Source organism: Gracilinanus agilis, chromosome 5 (assembly GCF_016433145.1).
Source record: "Gracilinanus agilis isolate LMUSP501 chromosome 5, AgileGrace, whole genome shotgun sequence".
NCBI lineage: Eukaryota > Metazoa > Chordata > Mammalia > Didelphimorphia > Didelphidae > Gracilinanus > Gracilinanus agilis.
The window spans coordinates 101,935,039-101,952,146 of record NC_058134.1 but is presented as its reverse complement, the minus strand read 5'-3'; the positions used below and the strand labels follow the sequence as shown (position 1 = coordinate 101,952,146).

The following is a 17,108-nucleotide window of genomic DNA, read 5'->3' as shown; positions in this document are numbered from 1 at the left end:
ATTTTACAATTTAGGAATCTATGGAGAAAAGAAGTAAAGGGATTTGTCCAAGATTAAAGATAAAGTAATTATAAGAAGGGAGATCTGAACTCCAATTTTCTCATGCCAAAGCTAGTGCCTTTTCTACTATGAACACTATCTTCACGTCTTTCTACTCAGAAGCTCTATGGGTATAATACACTCTCTCATGTCCCATCTTGATTCTCCATATTCTTCTCCCTATCCTGCCTTCAATAGCTATGAAGTACTGGTAAGTAACTACCCTTTCCCTAACACAGACTTTCTACTACTGACTTTCAGAACAAAATTATGTTATCAAATATAATTATTTTCTAATATGATTATTATAAATTTGCAAATCAGTTGCAAGGAAGAAAACAGCTTCCTCTAAACTCTAAATGGTGATCCATTTCTTTCCCAGATCCAGTACTCAGTCTTAACAATATTATTTTAGTATGTACTAGGAAGCAAATAATATCATTTTCATTTTAAATATGGTAAAGCTGATCAGGAAACAAAGCCAGCTTCTTAAAGTCTGAAATGTTGATCAATGCCAAAGTTGCATATGAAATTTAGATCTGTATATTCCAATCTACTCCTCAAACTATGAACTTTTCTTTTTGACTCTTCTTTCTCAGACATTTCTATACCTAACTACTTTTTATCCAGTGAATGACCCTCCCTTCTTTTAGATGAAAAGTTATTATAAAGTCATTTAAATTAATTAAAGATCCTTGCTTTCTATGATGTTGCAGCTGAGATAAGAAGGCTATATGTGAAATTATGCTAATAATACATGTGAATCATTGCAAATATACATGCACAAATGTGCTCATTCATCAAAATAAAAATGCCAGGTACTTATCCTAAAATTATCTAGGACATTTCATAAAGGAACTGACTAGAACTTGGAGTCTTATTTTACATGTGTATTTTCCATTAAAATTATAACTGAACTTAATTTATTTTAAATGAGTTTGAGTACTGCACATATGTTCCATTGATTAATTCTCTCAACAAAGATTATACATTTGAAAGTGTTGGACTTTTTATCTTAATTTTTTCATAAGCTTTTATAGCACTGACATCCTGGATGATTCTGGTACCACTTACAAGGTAACATTTGGTTAAAGAAAAAAAACACAAAAAGAAATTTGTCTAACATGTTTTTCCACTTTGGAGTAGATTTATTTCAGTTTCTTTTCATTTCTTGCCTGGATGCCATCATGTTAAGTGCATTTCCCCTGGCTGGTTACATCAGAGATTGTTCCAAAGACAAGCTGAATAGAATTGACTTGAATGGAATGGAATGCTTTTAGTCTTTAAGCAGCTGAGTAACTATTACAGCTAATTTTCTGACACTAAAAAAGATGGATTCAAAATCAGTCCTCTAAATTTTTTAATCCCCAGAATCTCTGATTATGTGTAATTTACCAACAAAGGCTATAGTCCACTTCTGAATGCTTATTAACTCTGATGGAGAGAAAAAAACACATAAAATTATATCATTCATATATTTATAACACCTGACTTCTGGAGAGTGAGGTGTCCTGGGAAGGTTCTACAAATACCATTTTCTTACAACCATAATTTTAATATATTGGACTTAGTCATTTAGCACATCCTACAATCCCTTGTTATTACTGTTGTTACCATTATTATCATCATTATAATTACTTTGAAGAGGCAATATGTTAAAGAGAATATTCATGGCCAATTCTTTGAAAAAATCCCTTTGTCTATAGTTGAAAATAATGTAGACCTGGGAATCATGAGATGCTAGAGTTTGAATCCTGATTTAGACTTTAATTATCTGTCTGACCCTAGGCATGTCACTTAAACTCTTTGAGTACCAATTTTCAATTCCATGAAGTGGGGACAAAACACTGCCTATTTCTCCCATATGTCATGAGGACTACAATTGTTTCATAAATGTGTTATCATTTTAAGAATCCCTTTATTTTTAAAGATATTTCCTTTATTTGCATCTCTTTTCATTTGCCTTTTTAATCACTATCATTCTCATCATTTTCATCTTGCCCAACACCTCCTGGTAGATCAAGGCTATTTAAATGATCCATAGACTCTGAGAAGCCCCCAAAATCAAACTAGAGCTGTCTGGTGTCTATGATAGTGCCTTTACAACACATGATCCTATTTCAGGCAGAATTTTTTCTATCTTTTGAGGAAGATATGGGGAAAGAAGGGCACAATATCAGTAATTCACATTATAATTTAGAGCACTCCAAATAGTGAGGACAAAAAATAGACAAAGAAAAAGAAGTAGAAAGCAAAAACATATCCAAAAATAGCCAAATATACCAGTCTGGCTCGAATGAAAGTTTCACAAATGGGCAAATACAGTTAAAACTGAGAAGATAGGTAATGGTCAACACATAGACGTCTTAGTCATGCTAAGGTGCTTTGACTTCAGTTATATTGTAAGAGCAATAGCTAATATTTATGTATTATTTTATAAGATTTCAAGTATATTATAACATCAGCTCACCTGATCCATGTAGGCCAGTGATTGCCAACTATCAGAAGTCTGTTGCTAAATCTATGTCTTACTATTCAAATCTACATTTTGTTTATTAGCAACATCAAACTGGTTCCTCTGAAGTTTGCCAAAGAAAAGGTGCATGTGTTGTATTCTACACAATTTAAAATGTAGTAGAAGAGAAAGGTAAATGCTAAACTTAAGTATCTGGAAGTTATCCTCACACAGAAAACAGTGAACTCACGGAAAGAGATCATATCACTGAGAATGTCTCTGGATAAAAAGCAGCTCAGAGGTGAGGCTCATCCTTAGGTTAAATCTACATTTAAGAAAAGGGGAGTTAGCAAAATAATTACAAGAAGATTCCATGTGATTGGAGAACTGTTTAAGAAAATTGAAGGAGAAAAAAATTAATGAGTCTTGGTCTTTTTTATATATCTTGTTACTATAGTACACACTTGGAAGAAATCAAGAGAAATGGAGATTTAGAGCAAGTAATTACATTTGATCATTTGGAGCTCAATGGTAAACTGTAAGAATACAGATTCACTCTAGTAGGAAAGTCAGAGGTTAAACAGTTTAAGGAGTTACTAGGTGATGACGAATATCTGAATCAACTTTTAGGCTAAGCTTTTTAGAAGCAATAGAGAATGGTTAGCTTAAAAATAACTTCTACCAGTTTTCAGTGCTTTGCATTTTGTCTTTGCTCCACAACCTTCCTTGATTCCAGCATTTGTGCAAGCCCAGTATAATTCTTTCCACTAAGATGGGAAGAGAGGAGATCTAGACAAAATCTTCAGTGGTAGTTTATTCCTCTGAAAGTAGTTTTAGAGAAGGCAGGGGAAAATCTCACCATAATATAATTTTTTTTTAAATTTTTAACCCTTGTACTTTGGTGTATTGTCTCATAGGTGGAAGATTGGTAAGGGTGGGCAATGGGGGTCAAGTGACTTGCCCAGGGTCACACAGCTGGGAAGTGGCTGAGGCCGGGTTTGAACCTAGGACCTCCTGTCTCTAGGCCTGACTCTCACTCCACTGAGCTACCCAGCTGCCCCCCCATAATATAATTTTATTTTAAAAATCCTTGATTTTGTTTCATTAGATTCTACATTTTAAAATATTTTTGAAAGTGTTTCCACAAAATATTGCATACAGCTTTTTGGCAAAGGAGTAGTAGTTATATGCAAACTGTAAAAATTGAAAGGGAGGACCCTGTTCAGCAAATAGATCCAATTTAAGCTTCACTGTTGTTTCTTATGTAGCTCTCTCTCTCTCTCTCTCTCTCTCTCTCTCTCTCTCTCTCTCTCTCTCTCTCTCTCTCTTTCACCATATGTATTCATATACATAGATACGCATAGGTACAGACTTGCTTTTCACTGTGATAACTGTCTTGACAGACAGACACATTTTTTATCAATTATCTTTTTCTTTCTGTTCAAACCCCATCATATTTGGAAGATTTCAGAAAACAAATAATTACCCATCTTCATTAGGCTGAGTCAATTTATCAGTCAACCAATAAGTATTTATTAATCACTTACTATCAGGAACTGTGTTGGTAAAGAGTCCAACATTCCTATAATGACCGTCATTGAGAAACTAAAGTTCTTTCACCATAAACGATATTCTAAATCATTGTCCTCTTACCAGATATAGCTTTCTGCTCTAAAGTTTCTATCTTCATTTGAGTAGCAGTGGGGGAAAATATCATCACCTGTTTTCATATTGCCAACATGTTTCTTGAGCTCGAACTCTGTACTTCCAACTAGCTGTTGTATATTTCCACTTGGATAACCTGCCATTTAATTCTTCCACTCTATCAACCATAAAGGTAATCTTTGACTCCTCTTTCCTTGTTCCTAAATATGCTATAATTCTCCAAGTTCTATTTATTCTTTCTTTTCAGTGGCTCTCAACCTCAACCCTTTCTTGTCATTTTTACTGCCTCTACCTTAGTTCAAGTCCTTAGCACCTTGAAATTGCTATGTCTGGATTACTATGATATCTTCCCAGATTCTGTTCTCTCCCCTTCATCCCTTCTAATTCATCAATTATACTGTTGCTAGGTTAAAATTGACCTTTGATGGCTTGGACTCTTAGCCTGAAAAGGATGGAATACAGATAGCAGAAGATGAAACTCAGTTTAGCCAAGAGAATTTAATTACCCTCAAAGGGACAAAAATTAAATTAGTAGGGAATGCCTCCCTCACCTGTTTTAGAAGAATTGTTGGGAAAACTGTAGAGCAATATGGTAGAATTTAGGTTGAATTTGCCATATACCACAATAAGTTCATATTGGCTATATGACAGGAATTAGGAAGCAGAGAATGGTGCTTTTTTCTACATCTATAGCTTGGGTGGGTGAAAATACATGAACAAACAAGGAATATAGAAAATCATAAAGCAAAAGACAATTTAGATAACTTTTTAAAAGCTTTTGCATGAACAGATAACAAATGCGAATTAACGAGTGCAAAGCATTATGCAAATGAAAAGTATCAGTTGTATTCTCTGCATTTGTATTCAGTTCTTAAAAAAGTTTCCTAACTTCTATCAGTTATTTAAAACCTGGTTCAAACTTCTCTATAAAGTCTTCTTCAAGCAATTTCACCCTCTTCTAAATACCTATGGTAATTCCCATGTATGAATTTTATTTGGTAATTAGTAAGTCTTTTATTTATCCCACACAACTTATAGTACAAGGACAGGGACATGAGAGGCTCTTCATTATTCGCTGTGATATACAAACAATATACTAGTATAAACTTTTATGGGTCACAGCCTTTGTTGACTCCAGTTTCCTCATTTTATAAAGTGAAGGAGGCAGATGACATAGATTATAGTTCCTCACAACTCTAAATCCTATAAAAATAATTCACATGTATCTGATCCTTTTGAAGTTCCTAAGCCCTTGTTTCAAAATGAACCTATACAGTAAACATTGCACGCATTATTAACTCTATTTTACATGTCAGAAAACTGAGGTCTAGAAAAGAAAATTAACTTCACAGTAAGAGAAAGACCTCAGGCTCAGTTTGTAGAAGAGTAGATGAAGATCTGACCTTGGAGACAGGAAGACTTTAGTTCAAATCTGGCCTCAGAAACCAATCAGATTAGCTCAGAGAAGTGACTCTAACTTTTGTTTACCTCAGTTTACTCAACAATTAAAATTGTGATAATAATATCATCTACTTTGCCGTATTGTTTTAAAAATCAAATGGCATAACATTTTTGAATTACTAAACCCAGTATCTGACACATGGTAATTGCTCTAAAAATGTCCTTCACCTCCTCTTTTACTTGAAAGTAGGTCCTCCATTAGTGCATGTTTCCCTTCACCAAATGAATGGTTGCTGGATGATTTCTTTTTTCTAATTATGCTTTTTCTAATATAGCTATAAACTCAAGCATTTTGTGAATTTCCTTTGAGTCTCTTTTAGTTTGCTGTTTAAAATTTAATTATATTTTGTATAATTAAAGCATTGGATATTTTCATTATATCATACACTATTAAAAATAAGTTTAATATTATATCCAAAAGTATTTTTAACTTTTTGCTGTATTAATCAAATGAACTCATTTTAAATAACCATAATATATTGTGATGGTCAACTATACTATACTATAAGTATATATTATACAAAATATATAATATTATATATATGTATATATAGTAGTATAACTACTATACAATTATACCCTACTGTCCCGTCCCATCCCATACAATACTATATACCATTATATACTATAGCATACCATATCATGCCATGCCTATCATACCATATTGTAATATACTTATTATTTGGTATTATTCCTTTAATGAACAAGAAGCAGCCTGTCATAGAACATAGGGCACTTAATTTGAAGTCAAGAAAACAGCTATCCTTCCCATATTAGCAAGCTCTGACATCCTGGGCAAATCACTGAATCTCTATGATTCTCAAACAATATTCTAGTATATGTAGTTAAAAAAAAACACACAATGTATATCTTCTAGTTATTCATTAGATATTCCAGTTAGGAACTTCTCAACATCAACTGACTAATATTAATGAAATCACAAGACCTTTTACATTTGTTTACATTTCTCTGGATTAATTGTGACTGTGATTTTTAAATGGAATATCTCTGTTTTTGCATGAAGTCATGTGTGTAGGAATTTTTATTTCATTCATATTTTACACATATTATCATCACCAGCAGATTCAAGCTCAACAAGTGATGGGTATTTTTTCCCCTTTCCAACAGATACAACGTTATAGTCACTTTTATAAATGAGCCATGAAACTGGAAACTAAGCAAAATATCTACAGTTTCTTCCCTGCTTTCCCCCACCCTACATTAGATTACTTACTTTATGTGTAAAGTATTCTAATTATTCCTACCTTTTATAACTTCCCAAGGGCAGAATAAAACCAGCACTATTTTGATGGAAAAACTTGGGTTGTTTTTACCAATGATCACTAATGTTATAGCCATCAATGAAATATTTAACTCGGTTTACTGAACAGCTATGTAAATTGCTTTGCCCCCCATGTGTTCTCATCTATATATAATGGCTCTTCTCATTTACTCTGTTTTTATGTATGTGTTGTTTTTCTCATCTTAGGATGTAAGCTTTTTTTTTAATTGTCAAATTTGATATGTGATGGCAATGTTTGAAGAGACAGCTCTTAGTTTTAAAGTAAAATTCCTTACCAACAACCCTAAATGTTTGAATTTATATTTTAAATCAGGAGCTGACTACACACCTGGGAATCTAAATAATTCAGTTTTAGAAGAAGCAGAAGGAAAAAAAGGCAAGTTATGCAATTTAGAGACCAGCTTTTGAATGGCCAGAAGGTCAAATATTCAAAGCTTAAATATCCCAGCACTTCGATAGTGGCTATTTGTGAAGAAACCTATTTATTCTTAGTAATTCATTCTTGTGTTTTAGATACCAAGGGGAAATTTCATTTATTTTACAGAAAAGAGATCGGAATCTGCACACAAGCCAAACAAAACATGTAAATCAAAACCATTTCTCTAGGAGGCTTTATCTTATTAGAACAACAGAATCCCTATTCAGTTTTAGGCAAATTTTCCTATGTCCTGAATCTAATTCTTACCTTTCTTCCTCCATCATTTTACCTAACTAAAATCCTTGAATGCCTTAAAGATAACTATTTTTCTGATGCTCTTTTCCTGTTTTTCCCTTTGATCAAGAGAAAAAATTATAAGAAGAAACTACTTTCTTCTAACTTCCTATGATGATTCCTGCTAAACAACTTTAAATCGACAAACCACACTATAGACCTCATAATAATAATCTGTAACTAATTAGCAGTGGCTTTTCCTTATTATGGGACTTAGATTTATCATTGGAAAGATACTTGGAGATAATATCCTCCAATTGTCTCATTTTGTAACTATAAAGAAGTTGTGTTTCAGAAAATTTAAGTGATTTTACCAAGATATCACAGGTAGAAAAAAATATAGTCAGAAGTCATATGTGCCAACTATTCACTCTATACAAAACAACACCACTGGTTATTATACTTTTATGAAATAAATTCTTTTCTTAACATTAGTAAAAATGCAAAAAAAGGCTATTCTATGGAATTGATGTAATATAAATAATTAATTACAAATAAAAATAAAATGAAATGAAAAATACATATAAGCCATAATTTTAGCCTTTGCTCTACTGCAAATACCCCCTGGCACTTTAATCCTTGTCATAATTTTACCATTTATCAGAATCAGAAAACCTTGGTTTTCAATGTGAAAAAAATAAAAACAGTTAAAGCAAACCTTGTAGCTATTAGCATCTAAAGAAGTTGTTGGTCTCAAGTTGTTTTGGATTAAATGTTGGAAGCACTTTTATATTTCCTCCCCCCACAGATCCCCTGGGGTTTGCTAATCTTGCTGAGGGGAATGAGAGGTGGTGGTGGGGAAACACTTCTATTTTGTTCATACTTTTCCAGTAAGCATTATCTTTAATTAGGTGCTTTTTATAGAATACCCTTTGGAGGAACTGTTAACTTTTGTTAATTCAGGCAAGACCTAACCTTATCTAATGTGTGGTATTTCCTTGCTAGTTCATTTTTCTTAATCATCTTTCATTCCAAGATAGAATGGAAAAGTTAAATTAGGGAAACACAAGAGCTTCTTTATTTAACACTAGTCTTTGTATGACCATGCTAATATGACTTTACCCTTTTTGCCTGGCAGCCATCCTAGGTTGTGCTTTGAGAACGTAGAAGGGGGCAACCACATCCTCTTTTTTCTAGTTGTTCTCCCTTGTGTTCTTGATATCCAGGCTGTGCCCCAAACATGTAGAGAGGGCTGACCATTTACCTGAGTCTAAATATCCAAAAGGTCTCCCAAACTTGCCTGTAAAGTGCTAGACCTAATCTGCTAGCTTTTGAGATAATAAAGCTTCCTTGTATCCTCAAAAAGAGCCTTCGTGAATTTATCAATTCAAACCTACTAGAGTGGGCAAGTACTTCCATGACAAAGGCATTTTTTCTGTGACAGAATGGTTAGAAGGATAGAAAGAAGATTTAGCTGAGGAGTCCTGGTAATAGATAATGAGATTGGCATAGAGATGTTCCAGAACTTATCCTAGATGTCTTTTGTGAGACCTTCTCTGAAAAAAAGCAAAATAGCTGATAAACTCTTACCTTGATGATCATTTCATTCTTCATAAGTTAGAGGAACCATTGGGAGTGCTTGTTCTTCTGGACCTAATAGAGATCAATGAGGAAAAACGGTTTGCTGATGGACAAATGATAGGAATACTTGAAGGAAGCAAATCAATGATGAGAAATTATTTTGGTAATAGAATGCTTCAGGGTCCAGACAAGGTATGTTTAGAAGCTGTGACAACATTCTAATGAAGGAATTGCAAAAGAGTGATGGGAAGCTCTAATTCTAAACACATAGCCAAAAAATTATTCCTCATAGAAGGAAAAAAGCTATCAAAGTGGATACGCAAGGAACTTGTCAAGCAAGTTTTTTTTTTAATTTAATTCTTTAAACCCTTAACTTCTGTGTATTGGCTCATAGGTGGAAGAGTGCTAAGGGTAGGCAATGGGGGTCAAGTGACTTGCCCAGGGTCACACAGCTGGGAAGTGTCTGAGGCCGGATTTGAACCTAGGACCTCCCGTCTCTAGGCCTGACTCTCAATCCACTCAGCTACCCAGCTGCCCCCCTCAGCCAAGTTTTTTAAAATTTATTTTTATTTTTTCCAGATTGCAGAAATATACAATTTTAGTAAGTTTTCTGACATTTAAAATATATTTTTCCAGATTATATGTCAATATAATTTTAAATATTTGTTTTCTATGATTTTGCAATCCATGTTCTCTCTCTCCCTCACCGTTTCCTCCCTCCTAACTCTCCCCAAGAAAGCAGGTAGCATGGGGGCATGTTTGAGCTGTTATTTTAAAGTTGTTCAGAAGAGAATCTTGGGAAAGCTCAGTTGAGTGGTTTCCCTACTTTGTCATCTTGACTCAGCCACTGGAAGTCAAGGCATTATATTGAAGTTGGTTGGGAATATTTGGGAAAGTTTTTTTTTTACTTGAACTTTTGCCTCTTCTCCAGTATCTTAGCTAGGAGTTTACATTCTAATTTTAGACACAAAATATACATATTGAAATATAGAAAAGATTAATGCGGAGCAGTTTGATATCTATCGTATTGAAGGATATTTTAGGGTGCATTTAGAAACATGGTATCCAGAACAAAATAGTGATCCTCCTGTTGTTTTCTACTCTTATGAACCTACATATAACCAGAGTACCGTGCTCCGTTAATTTGAGGAATGGTATTGACAAGTTGGAGAACATCCAAAAGAATGTAACTAAGATGATAAGTGGTTATGACTATGAGTCACAAGTAAAAGTCAAACAATAATGACTTAGAAATTTTGTTTTCCTAGATTAGTAATTTTAGAAAAAAAAATGAGGTATGTTATTTCCCTTCTAGATAACACAGCTGTAAATAGCCCAGGGCCAATAGAACTATGCCCTTTAATGAGAAATATAAAGGAAAAAACTGAACTCTCTTCAGTGCAAGGTAGAAGGGAACAGTAAAAAATGGTGGCCATGAGTAAGAGAGACCTGAGTTCAAATCCCATTTCTGACAGATACTTGATGAGTCAACGTAGTTATGTCTCGGTACCTCTCAGTGCCCTAGGCAGTTCACTAAGACTATAAATTGAAAATAATTTATTAATCTACATAGGCAGAAGAATTTTTCTGGCTAAGAGCGCTATAATCACAGGTCTGATGAAAATAAAGGAAAAGAAAAACTACTGCAGCAAAGTGAAGGGCATGATCAGAACAAACACTAAAATAGTGACAGAAGAGCATTAAAGGGGAAGCTTGGGGATGTGTAACATGAGGTGAATAGTCTAAACCACATTTTTAAAATACATTAGAAAGACCATGGAAAACCAAATCCTGTTAGTTGTAGAAAACTTTGAGGTCTTTTCCAATTCTGAAAGAGCAAAGCCACTTTGGAATTGATTTCCCTTCCCATTTAAATGAATTTATCTTAATTGTTCATACTATTTTCACATCATGGATTTCAAAGTTAATTTAAATGTTCATTATGTGACGGTATCCCGATTTGGTGCAACAGTTGTCTCCAGTACCAAATTGCTATTTATGACTGATATCTAGGAGAATATTAGACTAATCCTGGAAGGGACCTCAAAGGCTGCTTAATCTAACCCCCTCCTTTTTTCAGGGAGAAATTTATTTCTGTATTTATGTCTGACTAAGAAAAATCAATTTCACTAAAGTAAAATTAGAATGCATACTTATCCTCTCAGTCACTAGTTTTTGTTATATCTATTCATCATATTATTTAGTGGTCATTTCTATTTCAAAAGTAACTTTCAATGGAAAAGCTACTACCTCTCGAATTAGGATGGGAATACTATTAGCAGCTACATAAATAGCTATTTGTCATTATTCCCAGCTTGAGGCAAGAGAAGACTTCAACCATTAAGCAAGGCACTTGGGCTTGCATATATTTGCTATCATGACTGTGGGGGTCTTTTGTTTTGTCTTTCTAAAAAAAAAAGATTGATTGCATGGAAAGCTTAAAGTGACTCAAAATGTCTTCACTTGGTTTTTAAAAAATTATAGCTTATTGCTCATCCCAACTATACTGAATGTATAAGATGTAAAGATAGAAATAAGATGTATAGACCCAATTGCCACATACTGTGAGATGATTAGGATTTATTTCCTGAATATACGCCTCCACAGTGTGCTGAATTATAATCTTGTACAAAATCCAACTTTCTTCTTCTGAACTTTCCTAATCTTTTTACTGCAGATAGGTTGGACCATTTGCATCTCAAGAGAGTTTTGTATTTAGTCTAGACCAAGTTACAACTTGTTAAAGCAGAGGCATTTGAAGAATGGTCTCAATAAAACACAGGGCCAATTTCAATTTGTGTAATTGATCGAGTATCCACTATGTGCTGAGATATCAGAAATATGAAGGGTAGAGAGGATATTACCCTTAATTTAATGAAACATAAAGTTTAAAAAGGGGGAAAATATTCATATATCTCTTTATGAAAATAAGGTTTTTATACAGTCCTTGGAAATTTGCACTGTGTTTTGTTTATACAATAATATATCAGCTCACATGGGAATTTTGAGATCTTAGATCTTGAAGAGCCTTCAGAGACCATCTTGTCTAATCCTTATTCTTTTCACTTAAGGAAATCTAGTACTCAACAGGATAACTGATTTGTTCAAGGTCACAAAGACAGTAAGCAGCAGAGACAAGATTGAAACCCAGATTCTTTTATTATAGAGCTAATACCATTTCTCCAGGACCTACCTTTTGTAGTATGTGCTAATAGTATAACTATATCCATTTGGAAGATGGGAAAACTGAAGCTCTAAGAGGATGGAAGGTTTGTCTATTGATATAGGGAGTATAGAATTTGAACCTAGCTCTTGATGATTTAAAGTTCAGTTTCAAGTTCATTCTACTTCCCTCTCATAATGTAGCATAAGGCATGATGAGAACATTGGAGAGATGGTATAAAAATTGCTAGGTGATATCTAGCTAGGAAGACCTCTGTTGACAGGGGATTGGATTTCAGGGAAGACTTTGTGGAAAAAGAAGAATTCCCTTTGGGCTTCACAGAATTTGTAAGAATTGGCAGCCAGATGATGGGCTAGAGGGCATTCACACACAAGAAATGATCTGCTCAAATCTATGTTCGGTGGAACTAAGGTATTCTGGTTTGGATGAAGACTAGAGAGCATGGAGGCAGGGTGAGAGACAGGGCATCAATCAATGTGAGATGAGTCTGGAAAGGGAAAGCCATAGATGTCATTGAAGATTTGCAATGACAAAGCAAATTTTCTGTTTGACTTAGGAAGACAATAGGGAAGCAAAGGACCACATTCACCCAGTGGAGTAGCAATTCCACCCAGAAGTTTTATAATGACTTTTTTGGAAGGAGAAGAAAATTTATGCAATAACAACAATAATAATATAGGCTTTATATCATACTTTAATATTTACAAAGCACTTTAAAAGTACTTTTTAAAATAATTTCAAAAACCCTGTGAGGTAGATGCTATTAGTATCCCCATTATACAAATTGGGAAACTGAAACTAAAAAAAGTTAAGTGACTTACCCAGAGTCATTCAACTGCTAAGTATTCGAGACCAGATTTGACACAAGATTTCCTGACTATTAATCCCATACCAACTCAAGAAACCATATTAGGATTAGCCTGCTTACATTCCCATAGAACTTAATGAGAGCCTGGTCCAGCCTTGTGGCCCTTGTAGCTGCAGTAATAGGAAGGAGAAGAATATACAATTTAGAAGTGAAGCCAAGTGTCATGGAATGATCCAATCTTATCAAGAGCTATGGCTATGGGACATAAGGTCCTATCATGATAGAACATTTTCAGAGAAGAATCAGTTGATTAACTACATATATTTTGCTTGAGGATCACTACTGTGAAGAATTGAAGGAAAATTGTTACCAGATTGGCTACCAAGCAAAATGTTTTCAGCCACAGCAAATGATATATGCTATCTATACATGTGATTTTCTACCTGTGTAATGATGGCCAAGTCACTTTGACTCTCTAAACCTCAGCTTCCTTTGTTTGTGAAATTAGGATTGCAGGTCAGATGACATAATATTCCTTAAATTCTATATCTAGACACAGGGACTTCTGGCAGCCAAGAGGGTAGAGTAAAGAATGTTCTAAGTTCACCCAAACCCTCATCCAAACTACCACGAAAGAAAAAAAAATCCTCGAAAAAATTTTAGAGAGATAGAATCAACAGAAAACATTGAGGCAGGGTTTTAGCAAAGAATTAAAAAGGAGCAGCAGCAAGGGCCCAGCTCACCAGGGTAAGGGATGAGAGCAGTGGAATCACTAGCATGAGGACTGGCCTAGTGCAAGCACATGTTGAAGAGTTTGAAAAGTGTCCCAGAGCAAGCATAACTCTCAGGGGAACCTTCTGCAGAAGGAACAATCCATAGCGCTCCAACACCAGGGAGAGCTGGCAGCCAAGGAGTGGGATCCAGCTAAATGCCCTACACTTGGCACCTGGAATAACACAGGGATAATACTCCCTCTGCTTCACAAGGGGAGCTGAACTTCAACATATAGGCAAGATCATGGGGGGAAAAGCACCCCAAAATGTATAAAAAGCAAAGAAAATACGTGACCTTGGAAAAATTTTAACAACAGGAAAGTTCAAAATGCAAGTTCAGAAGAGAAGAGTAGTGCAAAATTGGAAATATGTGTAACTCCAAAGGAAAATGTGAAAGAATGTTAGGTCCAAAATGAATGCCTAAATGAGCTCTCCTGAAAAGTTAAAAACAACAACAACAACAAATAACAAGAGATTTAGAAGAAAAATTAGAAAAGAAAATGATCAAAAAAGTCAATAGTTTTGAGCAAAAACTCACTGAAGAAAACAAATTCCTAAAAAATGAAATACAGAAACTCAAACAGGAAAATAACTCCAAAAAAGGGAGTAAAAAGTCTCAAAAAAGTGAAAAGTCTTGCTAAAAATTAGAATTGGACAAAGGGAAGCTAATAAGTGCACAAGACAGCAGTAAACAATAAAACAAATTTGAAGCAACTGACCTAGAAAATAGATTGAGGAGAAATAACTTGAGTCATTGGACTGCCTGAAAGCCATGAACAACAAGATCCTGAATACCATATTGCAAGATATTATCTGAAAGAACTGCCCACATATTCTTGAACAAGAGAGGAATATATAAATTGAAAGAACCCACTAATCATCTCTTGAAATTGATCCCAAATTTTAAAATTCCAGGACTATTATATCCAAATTCCAGAATTCCCAGTCCAGGAGAAAATACTAGAAACAACTAGAAAAAAAATTCAAATATTCTGGAGCCGATGAGTATTACACAGGATGGAGAAACTTCTACATTAAAGTACCAAATGACATAAAATATTATAATCTTCAAGAAAAAGGCATAGGATCACAACCAAATATCCTACCCAGTGAAAATGAGCATGATACTTTACGGCAGTGATTCCCAAAGTGGGCGCTATTGCCAGCTGGTGGGTGCTGCAGAGATCCAGGAGAGTGGTGATGGCCACAGGTACATTTATCTTTCCTATTAATTGCTATTAAAATTTTTAAAAAATTAATTTCCAGGGGGCTAAATAATATTTTTTCTGGAAAGGGGGCAGTAGGCTAAAAACATTTGGGAACCCCTGCTTTAGGGTATGAAATACACATTTAATGAAATAGAGGACTCTCAGGCATTACTGATAAAATGACAAGAGCTGAAAAGAAAATTGGATGATCAAATTCAACACTCAAGAGAAGTATAAAAATGTAAAAAGAAAAGAAAAACTCAAAGGATTCAATGGGTTAAACTGATCACATTCCTACATGGGAAAGTATTAACTCAACTCTATATCTAGTAGGTGCTTAATAAATACTAGTTGACCAAGAAATCAGCATATACATCTCTAAAGATTTGAGATCCTTGATGAAAAAGGAAGCATCCTTGCCAAGTAAATAACAAATCTTTTGTATCATTGAAATATGTGAGGCTGATAAGTGCTTCTCTTGCTCATAGAGAGAAAAAAAAAACAAACAAATAAAAAAAAAAACATTTCCAGGCACTTAATACAGAACTGGAAGATTTTTAAGATTCTCCAAGTTTAGTATTTTGAATATCTGACATTGAATTATAGGAATCAACTCAAAAAAGACTCTTAGCTTTTCACTATCATTTGTAAAATACATAGGCCATTTATCCCAAAAGCCAGCAACTTCGGGCCAAATTTTAGAACTTCCTCTATTGTTGAGCTAACTTTAGTAAACATGAGGCTTTGTGAATTGTATAAATAGCCTTTTAATGAAAACCTGTCTTTCTAAGCTGATATACAAATCTCAGCTAGAGAAGGAGATTTAACAGTAACAGCACATAATTCACAAGCGCCTGTAAATTGATTTTTCAGTCTTACCATGATGGATTTGGACTGGATGTTTGCATTATCTACAAAGCATGTATTACTGTACTACATTTATCTAAATGAAGGCTGCATTTAAAAGGATATTGTTCTGTTCAAGAATGAAGCAAATGTATTTTAATTATTGGAGAAATTGATGAGCCTTCCGTAATTTCTCATTTTATGATGCAAAATTCTTAATCTTAAGGGATTTGTTAACAATAAGCCATATTTACTAGTATAATCTTCTACCCACTTTAGCAGATGTTACCCATGTAAAGATGATATGGAAAGAGATGGAATTGTTTGGGCAAATTGCTTTAGGATACAGCTGCAGAAAGCTCAGGCTTTGAGAACCTAGTTACTGCGATATTACTTGCTCCTTTAGAGACTCTTGAAAAATGTTAATGATATTTAGATTATCTTCTTTTCTGCACTCACATCTAGTAAATATGGATAGGGTGCTCAACTGGGAAGCAAAAAGACTTGAGTTTGAATCCTGCCTCTGACATATAGTAGTTGTGTGCCCTGGGCAGGAGATTCAATCTCTTTTGGTTTCAGTTCTCCTCAGTTCTTATGATGCAATAATGCTTCATTACATTTGTGTACCATACTCTATTTAGCCATTAATTTCTCAATTGATAGCCAAAGTAGAATTTTTTTTAGTTCTTTGCTAATACAGAAACTATTGTTAACTTCTGGTACTGTTTTATTTTTATTTTTTATTGTGCTCTTATGTCTTCTCCTTACACAGAGACTTTCCTCTCTCTTAAAATTAAAGTCAGAAAAATAAAAATCTATACTAAGTATTAAAGTGGGACTATGATTTAATAAAATTAACCCATTACTTTTGTGCCTTCCCTCTGTTTTTAACAAATGAGAGATGACTACTAAGAAGACATCTAAAAAAATGGAAGATTTATTTTTAACTCCTTTTCTTGGTCAAATGCTGTTAATCATTATGCTAGGAGGCAGTTCCATTTAAATGTAGCAGTTGACTTCTTGACTTGATTAATCTTGGAAATGTTAAAATAATTTGTTCTCTGTCTTAACATTTCTTCATAATTGAGAGGAAAGAGGATTTTGCTATTATCATCAGAAGGCATTTATTAAAC

The 17,108-nt window shown here is 34.1% G+C and overlaps 1 protein-coding gene across 1 annotated transcript in view; it reads left to right on the top strand.

Moving 5' to 3' along the window:
* Positions 1–17,108, top strand: part of CNTNAP2 (contactin associated protein 2) — a 1,887,185-nt gene that overhangs the window by 322,664 nt on the left and 1,547,413 nt on the right. The window contains exons 4-5 of the mRNA XM_044678981.1: positions 1,080–1,116; positions 9,193–9,348. Coding sequence (XP_044534916.1) covers positions 1,080–1,116; positions 9,193–9,348 — 193 coding nt within the window. The remainder of the gene's footprint in view (positions 1–1,079; positions 1,117–9,192; positions 9,349–17,108) is intronic.